General features: G+C 63.2%; 2 protein-coding genes across 3 annotated transcripts; one reads left to right on the forward strand and one right to left on the reverse strand.

The window, feature by feature from the left end:
• Nucleotides 1-4,504: 4,504 nt before the first annotated feature.
• On the forward strand, nucleotides 4,505-5,596 carry GPR62 (G protein-coupled receptor 62). Its single transcript, XM_054594577.1, has one exon. The coding sequence runs from the start codon at nucleotides 4,505-4,507 to the stop codon at nucleotides 5,594-5,596; it is 1,092 nt and encodes a 363-aa protein (XP_054450552.1).
• A 696-nt stretch (nucleotides 5,597-6,292) lies between these two features.
• Nucleotides 6,293-15,882, reverse strand: PCBP4 (poly(rC) binding protein 4). Of its 2 annotated transcripts, none has more exons than XM_054594706.1 (13): nucleotides 15,712-15,882; nucleotides 9,764-9,914; nucleotides 9,583-9,606; nucleotides 9,457-9,489; nucleotides 9,193-9,309; nucleotides 8,887-9,018; nucleotides 8,618-8,746; nucleotides 8,333-8,407; nucleotides 8,147-8,191; nucleotides 8,008-8,071; nucleotides 7,827-7,879; nucleotides 7,567-7,736; nucleotides 6,293-6,954 (listed from the first exon to the last, which is right to left on the reverse strand). In XM_054594706.1, exons 2-13 carry the CDS (start codon nucleotides 9,842-9,844, stop codon nucleotides 6,444-6,446), a joined length of 1,434 nt encoding a protein of 477 aa, XP_054450681.1. In that variant the 5' UTR covers nucleotides 9,845-9,914; nucleotides 15,712-15,882; the 3' UTR covers nucleotides 6,293-6,443. The 2 variants fall into 2 exon arrangements, with proteins under 2 accessions (XP_054450681.1, XP_054450682.1); XM_054594707.1 differs by having other exon boundaries at nucleotides 6,802-7,151.
• Between the last annotated feature and the right edge of the window lie 339 nt (nucleotides 15,883-16,221).

The following is a 16,221-nucleotide window of genomic DNA, read 5'->3' on the forward strand; positions in this document are numbered from 1 at the left end:
ACTGAGGTCAATGACTGTAAAACAGTTCAAGGGTTACTTGGATTAGTCATGTATTTCCCTTCAGTGTGGTAGTTATTCATTTAAAATACCATTGGGTTCTTTTGTCCTGCTTATATTCACCTTTAGGGGGATTTCCTCATCTTCATTAATTTATTTTTTTCAATACATAGAACACTAGCATAGTTCCAGAAAGTCCAATCTATACAAAAAGATGTGCTCAGACTTCTGGCCAAGATGGCGGCATAAGAATATACACTTTGCCTCCCTGCACAACCAAAAGAAGGACAACAACAAATTAAAACAAAAACAAAAACAGAAACGAAACTGCCAGAAAATCAAACTGTGTGGAGTCCGACAACCAAGGAGCTAAAGAAGAAACATGCACCCAGGCCAGTAGGAGGGGCGGGGACGGCAGCCGTAGCAGAGAGGACGCGCAGCAAGCTGGTGGCCGGCAGGCTGGGAGGTCCCACATTCACATGCATATACAGTGGAGGAATAGCTGAGGAGCGAGACAGACTGGGCAACACAGGTGTCCAGGGCAGGAGAAGAAAGCCTCAAAACCTCTGTCTGTAAAAACCTGTGGGGGTTGCCGCGGTGGCAGCAGGAGAAACTCCCAGCCTCACACGAGAGTCGGTTGGTGAGAGCCACAGGGTCCTAAATTGTACACAAGACCACCCACTCAGGAATCAGCATCAAAAGGGCCCAATTTGCTTGTGGGTAGCGGGGGAAGTGACTGAAATCAGGGAGAGAGCCAAGCAAGCAGCATTGTTTCCTCTCAGACCCTCCCCCACACACAGCATCGCCACGCAGAGACCTCGGTTGCCCCGCCCTGGCGAATACCTGAGGCTCCGCCTTTTACAACGTAACAGGAGCGCCGAGACAAAAAATATGGCCCGAATGAAAGAGCAGGTTAAAACTCCAAAGAAAGAACTGAGAGATGAAGAGATAGCCAACCTATCAGATGCAGAGATCACGCTAGTAATGAGGATGCTCAGAGTTGATTGAATATGGTTGCAAAATAGAGGAAAAAGGGAAGGCTGTGCAAAGTGAAATAAATTAAATACACAGGAAACCAACAGTGAAGGGAAGGAAACCATGACTCACACCAATGATCTGGAGTGGAAGGAAGAAATAAACATTCAACCAGAACAGAATGAAGAAACAAGAATTCAAAAAAAATGAGGAGAGGCTTAGGAACCTCCAGGACAACTTTAGACATTCCAACATCTGAATCACAGAGGTGCCAGAAGAAGAGGAAGAGCAAGAAATTGAAAACTTATTTGGAAAAAATAATGAAGGTGAACTTCCCTGATCTGGCCAAGGAAATAGACTTCCATGCGATCCAGGAAGCTCAGAGAGTCCCAAAGAGGCTGGACCCAAGGGAGCACACACCAAGGCACATCATAATTAAATTACCCAAGATTAAAGATGAGAGAATCTTAAAAGCCGCAAGAGAAAAGGAGACAGTTACCTAGAAAGGAGTTCCCATAAGACTACTAGTTAATTCCTCAAAAGAAACCTTACAGGCAAGGAGCTGGAAAGAAGTATTCAAAGTCATGAAAGGCAAGGACCTAAATACAAGATCATTCTATCCAGCAAAGCTATCATTTAAAATGGAAGGGCATCCTGGCTGGTGTGGCTCAGTGGACTGAGCGCTGGCCTGTGAACCAAAGGGTCACCAGTTTGATTCCCAGTGTAGGGCACGTTCCTGGGTTGCGGGCCAGGTCCCCAGTGAGGGGTGTGTGAGATGCAACCACACATTGATGTTTCTCTCCCTCCCTTCCCCTCTGTAAAAATAAATTAAAAATCTAAAAAAAGAAAAGAAAAGAAAAGAAAAGAATGGAAGAGCAGATAAAGTGCTTCCCAGATAAAGTAAACTTAAAGGAGTTCATCATCACTAAGCCCTTATTATATGAAATGTTAAAGGGACTTATCTAAGAAAAAGAAGATCAAAACTATGAACAGTAAAATGACAAACACACAACTGTCAACAACTGAACCTAAAAAGCAAACAAAAACTAGTTAAGCAAACGATTAGAACAGAAACAGAATCACAAAAGTGAGGATCACAGGGAGGGTTGTCAGCGGGGAGGGGGAGAGGAGAGAACGGGGGAAAGGTACAGGGAAAAACAAGCACAATTGGTAAGTACAAAATAAACAGGGGGAGGTTGAGAACAGTATAGGAAATGGAGAAGCAAAAGAACTTATACGTATGACCCTGGACCTGAAGTGTGGGTGGGGGATTGGTGCGGGGGGAGAGCAGAGGAGAATAAAGGGGAGAAAAAAATGGAACAACTGGAATAGCACAATTAATAAAATATACTTAAAAAATAAAACACGTGCTCAGAAGGGTGTTCATCTGCTCGCGCTTTCCCTCCACCGCACCGAGCGGCCGTGGGAGCCAGGGCCATCCGTTTCTGCTTTATCCTCATTCGTTTCTTCCTTTTAAAAAAAATATTTTATTTTTATTTTATTTTTAGAGAGAAGAAGGAAGGGAGAAAGAGAGGGAGAGAAACATCAATCGGACGCTTCTTGCACGCCCCCACCTGGGCACCTGGACTGTGACCCAGGCACATGCCCGGGCTGGGAATCGAACCTGCCACCTTTCCATTGACAGACAGGCACTCAATCCACCGAGCCACACCGGCCAGGGCTTTAATTCAGTTCTTTTGGCAAATTAAAATAAAACAAAACAAAAAAAACCCAGATAAACTACAAAGTTTTTTTATTTAGTTCAATGACTTGGAGGAGCACGTACTCTCCGACCCACCATAGTCCCTGTCCACTGTCCTCTTCGCTACCCCCGCCTGGCCTTGCTGAGCCCTCACCAGGCCCTCGTGGCTCGGGGGCTGCCCCGACCTACAGGCCTAACTGGGCAGGGACAAGGCCAACACCCTCTCTTCCCTCTGAACAAAAATCTCAAAAGCCAGCTTCTCTTCCAAGAGGTGAATGCCCACGTTCAAGCTGTAGACAGAGCCTAGGAAGCAGGTGGCCTGGGTTCCAGGGACAACTCAGTGACCCGATCTTGCACACATTCCCTCCCTGTCTGGGCACCAGCCTTCTCATCTGAATCATGGAGAACTGGGCGGGGCCCTTTAATTCCCAGCAGAAAGAGAGTCAACCCTGCATGCCCAAGGCCTGGTCTCTACCACCGAGACCTGTGCTGACACCGGCCATGTGCCGTGTGCCTGGCATGGGGCCCGGGGCACATGGCGAGCAAAACACAGACAGCGTCCCTGCTCTCATGGGGCTGGCTCTCCCGTAAAACAGGCTCTAAACAAGTGCGTGTGCAGATATGAAGAACAGCAGCAAGTAAGGGAAGTGCCAGGACGAGAAACCAAGCAGGATGAAAGGATTAGTGATGAGGAGGTGGACCGACGCCAGAAGAGATCGCAGGTCGACGGAGCCCTGCCCCCAGCAGAGACCTGAACGGGCTGAGGGGGTGAGCCGCGCACAGCTCTGCGGGCAGGGCGTTCTGACGGAGAAAAGAGCAAGTGCAAGGATCCTGCGGTGGGAACCCATCTGACCTGCCAGAGGGCCGGCAGGGTGGTTGCCGTGGCTGCAAGTCAGGTAGGCAAGGAGGAGGGTGCGGTCAGAAAGCTGGGAAGACCCGTTCTGAGGACAGGAACCTCTTTCCCAAGGAACGAGAGCAGGGCCATGGCCCCATCTGATTTGTTTTCCGAGGGACGCACTTTGCGCTGTTGCTGTGTAGAGGATATGCTGCGGGGCGTGCGTCCCCCCAGACCCCTGCTGCCCAGCCGAAACCACTCCAGGGATTCCAGGCAAGAGGACTTGGATGCAGGAAAGGCACCACACTACACAGGGGCCTGGTGCAGGACCCCAAGATCGGCAATGGCAGGAAGCTGCTCCCACTCTCAGGCTGCAGCGATGCTGGAAGGAAACAGGACCCCCACATCCGGGGGCCAGGGGCCAGGGGCACGCGCAGGCGCCAGGACCAGAGCGGGCCTGGCTGCCGGAAAGAGAGAGAAGCTCTCCTCCAGAGACAGACGGGGAGCCCCAAGCTGAGCGTGAGGGGGGAAAATGTCCTGGCTTCTCCTGCCTTCCACACTCCGCGTCCTAGCGCTACACCCCAGCCTGGGCCTGCCCTGGGCCCCTCCGTAGGAACCCCAAGCGCTTTCACAGCGCAGCCTCCAGCCTCCGGCCTCCAGCTGGCAGCTGCTAGGACCCAGGGGGCTGGTGCCAGGCCCTGCCCCTCCCTTGCCAGTTCTGTGTCTGTGAAGGGCAACATCAGAGTGACAGCCAGTATCATCTCCAGCAGGGGCTGAGCTGCTGGGGCAGAGGAGAGAGCCGCAGCCTCAGCCTCGCACCCGTCCATGGGGCTGGCCAAGCCCCCAAGAGGATGGCAGCCTGGGCAGCGGAGCCAGAGCCGGGGCAGCCTGTGAGGTGAGAACCCAGAGGAGCAACGGGCAGGTGGTGGGACTCGGGGGCAGGGCGTTCCATCTCACACTCTGCATCCCAGCACAGGGTGAAGTCTGGGCGCTCCATGCCCAACACCGCAGGGTTCAATGCCACTGAAGTCGCAGGCTCCATGGGGTTGATCCTGGCGGCTGTCCTGGAAGCAGTGGTCCTGCTGGGCAACGGCGCGTTGCTGGTCGTGGTGCTGCGCACGCCAGGGCTGCGCGACGCGCTCTACCTGATGCACTTGTGCATTGTGGACCTGCTGGCGGCCGCCTCCATCATGCCGCTGGGCCTGCTGGCCGCGCCGCCGCCCGGGCTGGGCCACGTGCGCCTGGGCCCCGTGCTCTGCGGCGCGTCGCGCTTCCTCTCCGCCGCGCTGCTGCCCGCCTGCACGCTCGGTGTGGCCGCGCTGGCGCTCGCGCGCTGCCGCCTCATAGTGCACCCGCTGCGGCCCGGCGCGCGGCCGCCGCCCTCCCTGGTGCTCACGGCCGTCTGGGCCGCGGCGGCGCTGCTGGGCGCTCTCTCCCTGCTTGGGCCGCCGCCCGCACCGCCCCCGGCCCCGGCCCGCTGCTCCGTGCTGGCCGGCGGCCTGGGGCCCTTCCGGCCGCTCTGGGCGCTGCTGGCCTTCGCGCTGCCCGCCCTCCTGCTGCTCGCCGCTTACGGCAGCATCTTCCTGGTGGCGCGCCGCGCTGCCCTGCGGCCCCCGCTGCCCGCGCGCGGGGCCCGGCTGCGCTCTGACTCCCTGGATAGCCGCCTCTCCATCCTACCCGCCCTCCGGCCTCGTCTGCCTGGGGGCAAAGCAGCCCTGGCCCCCGCGCTGGCCGTGGGCCAGTTCGCAGCCTGTTGGCTGCCCTACTGCTGCGCCTGCCTGGCGCCCGCTGCGCAAGCCGCGAAGGCCGAGGCGGCCGTCACCTGGGTAGCCTACTCGGCCTTCGCGGCTCACCCCTTCCTGTACGGCCTGCTGCAGCGCCCCGTGCGCCGGGCGCTGGGCCGCCTTGCTCGCCGAACGCTGCCTCGGCCCCCGCGGGCCTGCGCTCTGCGCTCCTGGCCCCCGCGGGCTCTCCTGCAGCACCTCCAGGGACCTCCAGAGGGCCCTGCCCTCGGTCCTTCGGAGGCACCATCACAAGACCCGGGTTTGGCAGGAGGCGAGATCCTCAGCATGCCAAAGGCCACCTGAGAGGAGATGTCTCCCCCACTGAACTGGGACTGACTGGAGAAAGGAGGGTGGTGTTAAAAGAGGACCATCCAGGCTCCTGCGCAGGTGGTGGCAGGTGTCCTGCCTAGGCTTCTCTGGCTCACCAATGGCAGGAAGGGAGCCTGCAACCTGGGAAAGCCGAGAGGCTTCCGGGGGCTTGGAATCCTGGGTTCTGGGTCTGACTCCGCATGGCCTTGGGTGCAGACGCACGCTTCCCTAGGCCTCATTCTCCCCATCTGTACCCTGGACCATCACGAAGCACATCTCCAGCTCAGTGGCCTGGACACTCGCGGGTGGTCCCCAGGCCAAGGAAGGAGCGGAGGTGGGCAGGACCCCACAGAGGGTCCTAAAGGGTTCACGGCCACAGGGATGGGCCAAGCAGGGCAGGGCCTGGGTCACGGCCGCAGCCGGAGGAATCGGTGGCGAGACCCGCAGAAGGACTTCCCTGCATGGAGAGAGACTGGGCGAGGCTGCTGGGTCTCCTCCGTCAGCTTCTCAAGAGCCCAGAAAACAACCGGAGCAGCTTGGTGCTAGAGGAGCAGCCTGAGCACGTGCCCCAGAGGGTCCTGAAGCCCCAGAATGCGGGCTGGTGGGTTCATAGATGGCGGTACTCTGGGGCCAGCGGCGCCCATCTCGTGGACGTTTTGCCAATACCCACAATGTTTCACAGCTTCCTGGTCTCAGAATATTTATTCAAAAACAGGGATTGAAAAAACTGTACAGAGTGTCTGCTGCTGAGAACTCAGCCCTGCCCCAGGTGACTCCCCAGCTGCCTGGCAGCGCCCCCGCTTTGGGTTGCGCTCTGCCAAGCCCAGCCAGTCCATTCCAGTCAAAAAGGTATCGGTGGAAGCAGCAGGAATCTGCGGGGAGGTGGGGAGAGAAGCTTGGCCCCCAGCCCTCCTCCCTGATCCCCACAAGGGGGCAGTAGGCTGGGAAGCCCTAAGGGATGGGGAGTGCATGAGTGACCCCCAAACTGGGGGGACTGAGGATGCTCCCTGCATCCAAGCACAGAGCTAGAGGGGGCGGAGCCCCCTTCCTGGGGCAGCCGCATCTCCCAGAACCCTGGGCCAGAAACTGCCCCCGCTCTGAGCACAGGAACTCCCACAGACCGGGGCCAGGCAGGGTGTCCATGCTTCTGGGCATTAGTGGTGTCTGGGGCCCCAGGCTGGAGGCTCCTTGGCAGGTCGGGTGCGGAGGCAGCCCCTGCCGGCGGTCCTGCCCGCTCCCGCGCCCGCGCCTCCGCCGGCCTCAGTAGGGCGAGAATTTCTGCCGCTCGGCTTTCTTGCTCCCATTGGCCGCTGCCATCTTGGCAGTGTAGGCCGCCAGGCCCGGCGGTGGCCCTGGGGAGGCAGGTGGTAGAGCCAAGAAGGGCACGGGCTTGAGGCCGATGAAGTTGGACAGGGGGATGGCGTAGGGCGTGCCCAGCAGGCCTGGGGGAGCCGTGGGCAGGGCCGTCAGGGGCGGCGAGAAGGGGGCAGACAGGTCTGCGGGGGCCGAGCCGGGTGTCCCCCCAGAGGTAGACTTGGCCGTTTCTAGACTGGAGAGAGGGATATGGGGGGGAGATGAAGGGGAAGGTGGGGTGAGAAGGGACAATGAGGGCAAAATCGGGGGTGAGATTAGGTGAACGGCAGGAGAACGGAACTGAGGAGAACAGGGACACGGGGCGGACAGGTCTGGGGAGCAGATGGGAACGGCGGAAGGGGGGGGAGAACGGCAGACACCGTCCGGGGCGAGGAGAGAACTGGGGGTCCCGAAAGCCCGGGACACAGAGCCAGGCATGGGGGAGGGGGACACAGGGCCATGTGCAGAGAAGAAGGCGGAGAGACACAGAGGGAGTGAGGCGGGGCACAGAGCCGGGCAGAGGTCAGCCTCCCCACCCCACCGTGCCTTTCTCAGGCACAGAAGCCCCGTGACCTGTGACCCGTGCGCCCTGCCCCCGAACCCGCACTCACCAGGCAGTGATGAGGTACTGAGCCAGGGCGATGGAGACCGGCGAGCCAGTGATGGTCACGTGCCGCTCGCCGGCGCCCTCCGCTTGGTTCCCGATCTTGATGTGCGCCCCTGACATCTGCCTTATCTCACTGATCTTGCTGCCCTGGCGTCCGATCACGCAGCCAATCAGCTGTGGGGAGGGGGAGGAATTCAACCCTAGGCAAGGCCCAGACCCCCAGGGCCCCCGACCTACCCTCAAACCACTCCCTCCCCTGCTCACGTCATTGGGAACCAAGAATTCCTGTGAGCTGGTCTGCGCTCCAGGATCCAGTCCTGGGGAGAAGAAGGGTCGGGCGTGGTTCTGGGCCTTTCCCGCCTCCCGCCCCCCGCCCGGCCCTCTCCAGGGGGCGGCCTGGCCCCTGGGGACCTGCCCCTGCCTCCTTCTGCAATGGCTTGCTCACCTGGCACCATGCTCGGTGAGGCAAAGGGGACTGCGTGGCCCGAGAGCTGCTGGAGCTTAGTGACCTGGGCCAGAGAAGAGGGGTCAGAATCAGAAGAGGCTTGGATCGGGAAGGGGTGCCTTGGGCTGTGGCCACTCACCTCGGCTGGGGTCACAGCCCCATACTGACCCTGGACGGAGAAGCCCTGTGGGGACAAAGTGGGTGAAAAAGGTCAGGGCAGTTTGGCCAGAGTCGCTCCTCCCCGCCTCTCCCGGGGCCCCCAGTGCCTCCTTCCGTCCCCTCCACCGTCTCGATTCCCCTTCCGCCCCTCTGCTGCTCCCCTCACCTGGTTGGCGGAGAGGAGGACGGTACCTAAAGAGAGGCTTGGGTGATACGGGATAGTGGCTCCTTTGGGTGGGGACTGAAAGGCAAAGACGGAGCAGCTCTGTCAGGACCCTCTCAGGCGCCCTGACCGCTCGAGGACCCTGTGTCCTCCAGGCCCCCCCCCCAGGCCCCCAGGTAAATGCGCCCGACCTCCTGGGCCCTGACCCACCGCTGCCTCCCTGCCCTGCCCCCACCAGGGGTCACTTGCATAGGACTCCCTGCCCATTCCCCTGCCCCAGAACAGAACCTCCAGGATAACAGCGCAGATCTGGCGCACACACAGGATGATGGCATCAGGCACCCCGGACACGGTGACAGCACGCTCTGTGGAGTTGGGGAGCAGGTCCCCTGCCACCTGCACCTGGGCACCTGTGCTCTGCAAGCAGAGAAGAAGGGCCATCTGGCTGCTCCCAGAGCCCAGAGAAGCGCTGCCCAGGCTCCGAGCTTCGCAAGGGAGAGGCGGCCGCAAGCCCAGGTCGTCCCTCACAACTGGAGGCTGGGTCCCCTTCCCCTCACCTCTCGGATCTCCTTGATCTTGGTGCCGGCCTTCCCGATCAGCGAGCCACACTGGCTAGCAGGGATGACCAGGCGCAGGGTCACTGGAGGCCTAGAGACGGTCCCGCCGTTGGCGGGAGCAGAGCAGAGGTCCTGGGCCGGAAGACGGTGGGTCAGCCCTGCCCGCCCAGGCTGCTCCCCTGCCCCTGTGGGGGAGTCCCTCCGAGCCCCGCTCCGACGAAGAAACCGGCCTCCCCTCCCGGCCACAGCCAGAGTCCTGTTCCTCCCAGGGAACCAGCCTGGGCCTACCCACAGCTGGTCACACACCTCATCCAGCTTGAAGGCGATCATGGAGACCGCGTGGAAGACCGCCGCCGTGGACCCGGTGATGGTGGTGATGCGCTCGGGGCAGGAGCCCTCAGAGATGGTGATCCGGGCGCTGCTCTGCGGGGGCAGGACGAGCACCGGGCAGCGGGGCCCCTTCTCCACGTTCTCCCCAGCGGCCGGAAGCCACCACCCTCTCGGGCCACCCTCTGGATCTCCCTTCCCTCCAACCCAGGATCCCCGCTCCTCCGCACGCTCCATCCTCACCTGCTCCCGGATCCGCTTTACGGTCTCTCCTTTCTGCAGGAGAAAAAATAGAGGCAGGCTCTTAGCCTAAGTTGGAATGGAGGTCTCAGGTTTCAGGGGACACGCAGAACAGAACCCAGCACCTACCTTCCCGATGATGCTGCCCACCTCCTGCAAACAGGACCAGAGTGGAGTCAGGGGGTTGCCAGTGCCAGGCCCTCCCCGTCCTGCCTACCCGCCCCCCCCCCCGGCCTCCCCCCGCCTGGCCAGGCCTAACCTCCCCCCGCTCCTCTACCCCTCCCAGGTCCCAGCAGAGAAGCCCCCTCACCTTCCCCTGCATCAGCATCCGCAGCGTGAGGGTGACGCTGAGCTCCGGCTCCTCCTCCAGCCCCGCATCTGAGCTGCTCATCCTGTCAGGCGGGGCTGCGGCCGCGGCGGCCTGGGAGTGCGTCCACGTCCACGCTGCGGCCTGGCTGGCTCTGGCAGGGGCGGCGGAAGGGGGCTTAGGCAGGAGCCCAGCTCTTTTGGGTTCCAATGGGGACCCCCAAGCTGGGCCAGCCCAGCTCCCAGAGAAGGGAGGTGACATGGACCCCGAGTTTCAAATGTCCCGCTAACTGGGGTGCTTGGACACAACTCACTACCTGTGCCGCCCCGGACAGGGGCTGAACCCGCCGGAGCCTCAGAGACCCCGGCTGGAAGAAGGGGAAACCAAGTCCCACTCCCAAAGAGGGATGAGAAGTAGAATGAGCTGTGGACCTAAGTGGCAGGCACCCAGTCTCCATGAGCACCCTTCCCTCCCATCGAGCGTCAGAAGACGGAATGAACGAGGAGGCCACTGGGGGTCTAGAGGACGGGAGCCTCCTCGCGGGCCCCATGGAACACGGGACCCGGCAGGTTGGCCCGGCACAGCCAGTGGGAGCCACAGGTCTAGGAAGGAGAGCGGAAGGGAAGGTAGCAAGGCCCTTGTGCCCCTGCCTTCCCCCTGCCTGGCAGAGGCGTCGGGGCGCCGGCTGGCAGCCCCGCCTCCGGAAGCTGTTCCAGGCCGTTGGTGCTCCCTGGAGCAGAGGCCCCTTGGACAGCTCTGGGGCCCCTAGTTCAGCCAGCACTGGCGGGCGCAGGGGGCGGGGCTGGGGGTGGCGCAGCGCTGTCAGGGACTGGCGGCCTGCACTGGGGTTTTCCAAGCCCTCTCCTGTGTGCCGAGTGTCCGGGACAGCCACGTTCCCAGCCTGGGGCACTTTCCACTAGAACAGAAACGAGTCACTTGGGCTGAGTCTCAATTTCCTCGCCCGTAAAATGGAGGCACTGCTTCCCCCTGGGACTGGGTGCTGATGGATAAGAAAGGGACTTGGGGGGCTGGGAACGGCAGGTCTGGTAACCGATGGAGAAAGGAGGAGCCGGAGATTAGCCGCTGGGATTAGCCTGGTCGCCAGCCCTCCCCACCCAACCCCTTTCCAAGCCCTGACTTAATCCTGAACCTTAATCCTGCCTGGAAATCCCTCTCCTCCAGCGGCTGTCTCCTGCCAGAGCTCAGCCTTGCTGGGGGGCTCGCTGGGGGGCCAGAGTCGAGGAGGCACACGGGGAGTGGGACCAACCGGGGCCATGTCCCAGCTGAGCCCAAGCCCTCGCCCTGCCTGGGAGGGGCGGAGCAGGGGAGGCGTGGCCGGCCCGGAGCATCGTGGACCACCACCCGCCGCCGCCCTCTGGGCGTCCTCCTCCTCAGCCCCTGCCCGTCCTGATGGGAGGGTCAAGGGCATGGGGCTCTACCCGATACCGTCTTTGGAACCCCCCGGCCAGCCAGGGCTTGGGCGTGGAGCTGGACGGGGGGTCCCCGCCTGGCTCTTCCTCAGGAAGCCTGAGCAAGCCGCTGCATGGCACGAGGCCTTCTTCATCCGCATGTTGGGGTGACAACCCTGCCCCCACCTCTAAGAACTCAGTAGCGGTGGCTTCTCCAGACCTGCTCCCCCCCTCCACTCCTACGGGCTCTCCCGAGGTCAGAGGTCAGCTGTGGACGCAGGGACAGTGCTCTGTGGGCACGCTGGCCGGCCCGGCGCTGGCCGCCCTCGCTGACATTCCCCCAGCTGCCTGCACTTCCCCCGCAAAGCGCCCGTGATGACGTGCGTGGCTTCTGCCTCCCTAGATGCCAAGGCCGGGAGCCCTGAGACTGGAGCCAAGGCCGCCGCCTTCTCGCGTCCCCAGAGCTCAGGCTGGAGGAGGTGCTCAGAACATACTAGTTAGCTGGGCAGGTGAATTTACCGGAAGGAAAGAGAGCCCGATGCCCACAGAGGGTCTGCAGCCTGCCCAAGGTCACAGAGGGCTGGGGCCTGGTGGGGCTCGCAAGCGTCTGCCCACTCACGCGGGGCCGTCAAGGGTCCCTCCTGAGGCTGTGCGTCCTCTTTCTAGGGGGAGCAGGCTGCAGGAGTCTCCGAGACCCCAGCCAGGCTCACAGACGAGGGTAGTGTTTAGAAAGGGCCGAAGACGGGTTTGCGGCCATGGTCCTAAGCTTCGGAATTTCTGGGCCACAGGAACCCTTTGGCGTGGTCACCAGCAGGGCACCTGACGCCGCCCTCACGCCATTTCCACGGCACCTCCTGGGGGCCTATGTCCCAGGAAAAATGGGTCCGCATGGCTGGAAAGTGGCCAGAACTGGGGCTCCTACCCTGAAAAAGGCCAGGCTGTGGGAGAGCCCACTGCCCCGAGTTCAGCGGGCGACCTTGGCCAGCCGGCACCTGACGTGGACCTCGGCTCACCCACCTGTGCTGCGTGTGTGCAGGCACGCGGGGTGGGGGCGGGGGAGTGGCTGGTCTCCCTCCTGCCCCGAAGGACCCCCAGGGTCTTTCCTGTCTTTAGGAGAGAGCAGGGCTCCTGAAACAGGCCGTCCAAACAACTCTCCCAGGGCGCCAAGAACAAGCAGCCCCTCAGGCCCGATCGCCGGGGCCCTAGGGAGCTCTGTGCTGCTCCAGACCGGTGGGCCCTGGGTGCCTGTCCGGCCACCCACGGGATGGCCACGCCTCATGCCACAGTGACCTCCAGCTCACCTCTGGGGGCACCCGGCCCCCTCTGGTCGGCAGCGTCCTGGCAGGACACAGCCAGCTCAGGCCAGGCTTCTGACCTCCAGCGTCCCGCCCACTCCCCGGACCCCTCCCCAGACCCAGCGCCCACTCCCTCTGTCCCTGGCTCCCTGCCACTCAGGCTGGAGGGGGCGGGGGGGGGGAACAGCTGTGTAAGCGACGATGGTGACGGTGGCTGCCCCTTCCTGCCCCTCCCCCCCAGCTGTCCCTCTCTCTCTCTCATGACAGCTGCCCAATCAAAGGGCTGGGGGCTTAGCCAGCTCCCCCCACACGCGGGGATCAAGTGTCCACCCAGGCTTTGTTCTGGAGCAAGAACAATCCGGGGGAGGGGAGGGCTCCTGGGACTCAAGCGGACTGGCCCGCCCCTCGAGGGATTCCCTGGGCTCTGCTGGCCGGAGCAGAGCGTCTGGACCATCGAGGGCTTGTACACCCACCTGGGCTGGGGAGAGCGGGCAGGCCACGCTCCAAGTCCATCTCCCACATCACATCCCCCAGCATCCTCTCAAGCACCTCCAGCCCCTAACCTAGCAACCTACACCTGCTCCGAAAGCGGCCGTGCAGGCCACACCCAGCGATGCTGGCCAAGGCCGGGATCGGGCGGCGCAGGGTGTGGCGGGGGCTGGACGCTGGGCCCGGGGGCGCCGAAGGGTTCTGAGGCTCTGACCGCCCGGGCCTCGGCCTTCTCCTGCTCGCCATTCCTGATGAGCCAGGCCTCTACAAGAACCGCCCCAGCGCCCGCGGACCCAAGCACCCAGGCCTTCCGGCCTCCGGCACCCCAGGAAGCCAACCATACCCACTTCTGGGGAGAGCCGGCAGGGTGGGGCCGGCAGGGTGGGGCCGGCAGAGGGGCAGCCTGGGATCCGCCAGCTCCCGCCCCTGCCTCTTGACCCAGGGCTGTCTTGTACCCTCAGTGCTCGGCAGGGCAGGGCAGCGCCGACAACCCGGCTGGTGCCAGAAATGCGACAGGCTCCTCAGAGCATCCTTAGCAACCCTCCCGCCCCACGGCCCCCACCCAGAGGCTGTACAGCCCCGGAGAACAGGGCAGGCCCAGGCTGGGCCTGGGCTCCGGGAGGAAGGGCAGTTTCATGGCGCAGCCCCTCCCACCGGTACCCGTCCCCTCACTGTCTCACCCAGACCGAGAAAGGTCTCTAGCTTCCATTCTCCGTTCTGCAGACTGGGTCACACTGCTGCTCAACAGCCATCCTTGGCTCCCCAGTGCCCAAGGAGTAAAGTGGGTCTCCACAGACGGGCACTCAAGGGCCTCCACCATCTGGCCCCTGCCAACCACTCTTGTGTCCTCTCCGCCCATCCCCCCATCCCCCCACACCAGGCTGCAAAACACGCCTAGCACCTCCAGCCTCTGGGCCTTTGCCCAGGCTGATCCCTGCTTGAAATGCCCATCCTCCCCACTCTGTCAAAATCCTTCTCAAATGCCACCTCCCCTGTGAAGCCCTTCAGATACAATCATTCAGGCCTCTGGGACCCCCAAAGATATGTCTGCAACTCAAGGAAGCCCCAAATGGGCATTTCTGAGCCCATCTTTCCGCAACACAGAGAGCCCGCAGAGGGCAGGGGCCGGGGCCGGGCTCGGTGTGCAGGGGGAGGACAGGGCTCGGAGGCCGGGAGCCTCAGGGACCAGGGATGGGGCTGAGGGGCCCAGAGCAGCAGCGAGGGTGGGGCGAGGAGGCCCAGGGCACCGGGGCCACAGCTCCGCACCCCAGCCCCTGCTTTATCGGGGTCTGGGACTCCCCGGGCATGTCACCCGGGTGGGGATTTTGCACGGTGCTTTGAGACTTCTGGGGGCCCAAAGTGGGTTTCCCCGTGAAGATCGGGGGTCTGTCTGTCACCGCTGGAAGGGTCTCACCAGAGAGGAACCAGGAGGCCCAGGGAGGAAGGGGGTTGTTTGCGACGCTGCGTGAGAGGCAACTGGCAGAGCTGAGAGGACCCAGGGGTCCACCTGCGTAGCTCAGAGCTCTTTCCCCAAGAGGTCTGCGCCACCGGGAAGTGGTGATGGAGGCTGGCCGGGGGCCGTGATGGGAGCAGGAAGGGTGGACAGAGCCCGTCTGGGGACACAGGGCGGGGCAGAGCCAGCCTCCCTGTGGCCTGGGCCTGCCAGGGTGTGTGGGCCGCCTGCTCCCAGCCCCCCACCCTGAGCATGCCAGAAGAACAATCCCCTTGTGTCTGGGCAGCCTGAGCCTGCATGCTGATGAAGGCTAGGGGGTGGGGGCTGGGATGGGGGCGCCTCGGAGGTTGAGAGGGCGCTCGGGCCATGAGGGGCCTTCAGATAGAAAAAGGGCAGGGTCCCAGGTGCTGGCCCTGAGGCAACGAGAATAACCCCAAGACACAGTGAGTTGAGGTTTAAGCTTCTGGGGAGTCCCGCCGTTTGAGGAGCGCTTTGTGGGGGAAGGAGGGCCCCTGAGGACACATGCCCTGTTGGTCCAGCATGAAGGTGATCATCCTGGGCTTGGCGGGGACCAACGGCCCGCATCCTGGGAGGGGGGACACGACTGGCCCTGCGTGCATCCCTCGAAGACCGCTCCGCAGGGCGCTGGGGCCGGGCGGGGGCGCCGGGCGCCACAGGTCTCAAGATGGCCGGCCAGGGATAGGGGAGCGAGGAGGCGGGCACCTCCCTGCCCTGGCCAGGCAGGCCCCAGGGCCTGGCTGGAGTGAGTAGCCAAAGCCCCCCACCCCCCCAGGACTCCCGCTGAGAAGCCAGGTCAAAGCGGAGGGGCTGAAGAGCCACAGGGCACCAGGGACCTCTGTGAGCCTCCAACTGTCACCTCCACAGAGCCCTGGGAGGTCTGCGGGCGGCCCCACCAAAGACTGCAGAGAATGGGAAGGGGTGTGGACTGAGCCAGAAACTGCAGGGGAATGGCAGATGGGGACAGCGATGGGGCAGAACCAGAAGCCGGGGCAGGAGGTCGCGAGAAGAGCAGGCCGGAAGGGCAGAAACAGCAGGTGGGATGAGGACCTCGAATCTGGGGTCTCAGGTCCAGGAAGATCCTTCCCGGTGTTGGGGGCTCCTCTGGCAGGCCAGCGCCCCCCACCTGTGCAGGCCTGGGCCCGTGTGGGACGGGAAACATGCTCCTCGCAGCCTCCCAATCCCCCAGACCCAGGACCCGGGCCTGTGGACTTGGGCGCCGGTTCCCCGCCCCCGGCCGAACCCCCAAACTTCGCGGCCCGCGGTGCCCCGCCCGGCGCGCCCTACCTCGCTGGGGCTGTCCTGCGGCGGCGGTGGCGCGGCGGCTGGGCCGCTCAGTCCCACATTGTCCCCGGGAGAGGCGGCCGCTCACAACTGCGAGTGACATCAGCTGCGAACAATGAGGGGTTTGACAGGCGCGGAGCCCGGCCGGCCCGGAGCCCGGCTCCGCGCCCCCCCACCCCCACCCCCCAGCCCTCCCGGCCCGGCCCCTCCCCGCCCCCTCCCCGGATCCGATTACAGCGCGGCGGGCCCGCCCCAGTCGCCCCAGTGCCGCAGCCGCCCGCCCCGCCCCGCGCGCGCCGCGGAGCGCCCCGCGCGGCGGCCGCTTCCGAGAGGGCTGGGCGGCCCTCCGGCCCCAGGGAGCGGGGGGCGCGGGGGGGTCGGGCGGGACGCCGCGCGCGCTGTGCCCGCTCCCGAGTCCCTTCTTCCGGCCGGGCCGCCCGCCCGGCGCCTCTGCCGAGCCCCCTGCACCCCTATCCCGGCCTCCGCCCCGCGCTGCCCCGCTCCGGCGCGGGA

Source organism: Pteronotus mesoamericanus, unplaced genomic scaffold, assembly GCF_021234165.1.
Source record: "Pteronotus mesoamericanus isolate MK-2021 breed Mesoamerican mustached bat unplaced genomic scaffold, CSHL_Meso_final scaffold_533, whole genome shotgun sequence".
NCBI classification, from domain to species: Eukaryota; Metazoa; Chordata; class Mammalia; order Chiroptera; family Mormoopidae; genus Pteronotus; species Pteronotus mesoamericanus.

Excerpts from the sequence above, each read along its gene's own strand:
- GPR62 (XM_054594577.1), top strand. The coding sequence starts at position 4,505 with ATGCCCAACACCGCAGGGTTCAATGCCACTGAAGTCGCAGGCTCCATG.
- PCBP4 (XM_054594706.1), bottom strand. The coding sequence starts at position 9,844 with ATGAGCAGCTCAGATGCGGGGCTGGAGGAGGAGCCGGAGCTCAGCGTC. Across the intron at positions 9,310-9,456 it reads TAAAGCGGATCCGGGAGCAG|AGCAGCGCCCGGATCACCAT; the intron begins GTGAGGATGGAG and ends CTGCCCCCGCAG. Across the intron at positions 7,737-7,826 it reads AATTCTTGGTTCCCAATGAC|CTGATTGGCTGCGTGATCGG; the intron begins GTGAGCAGGGGA and ends CCCTCCCCACAG.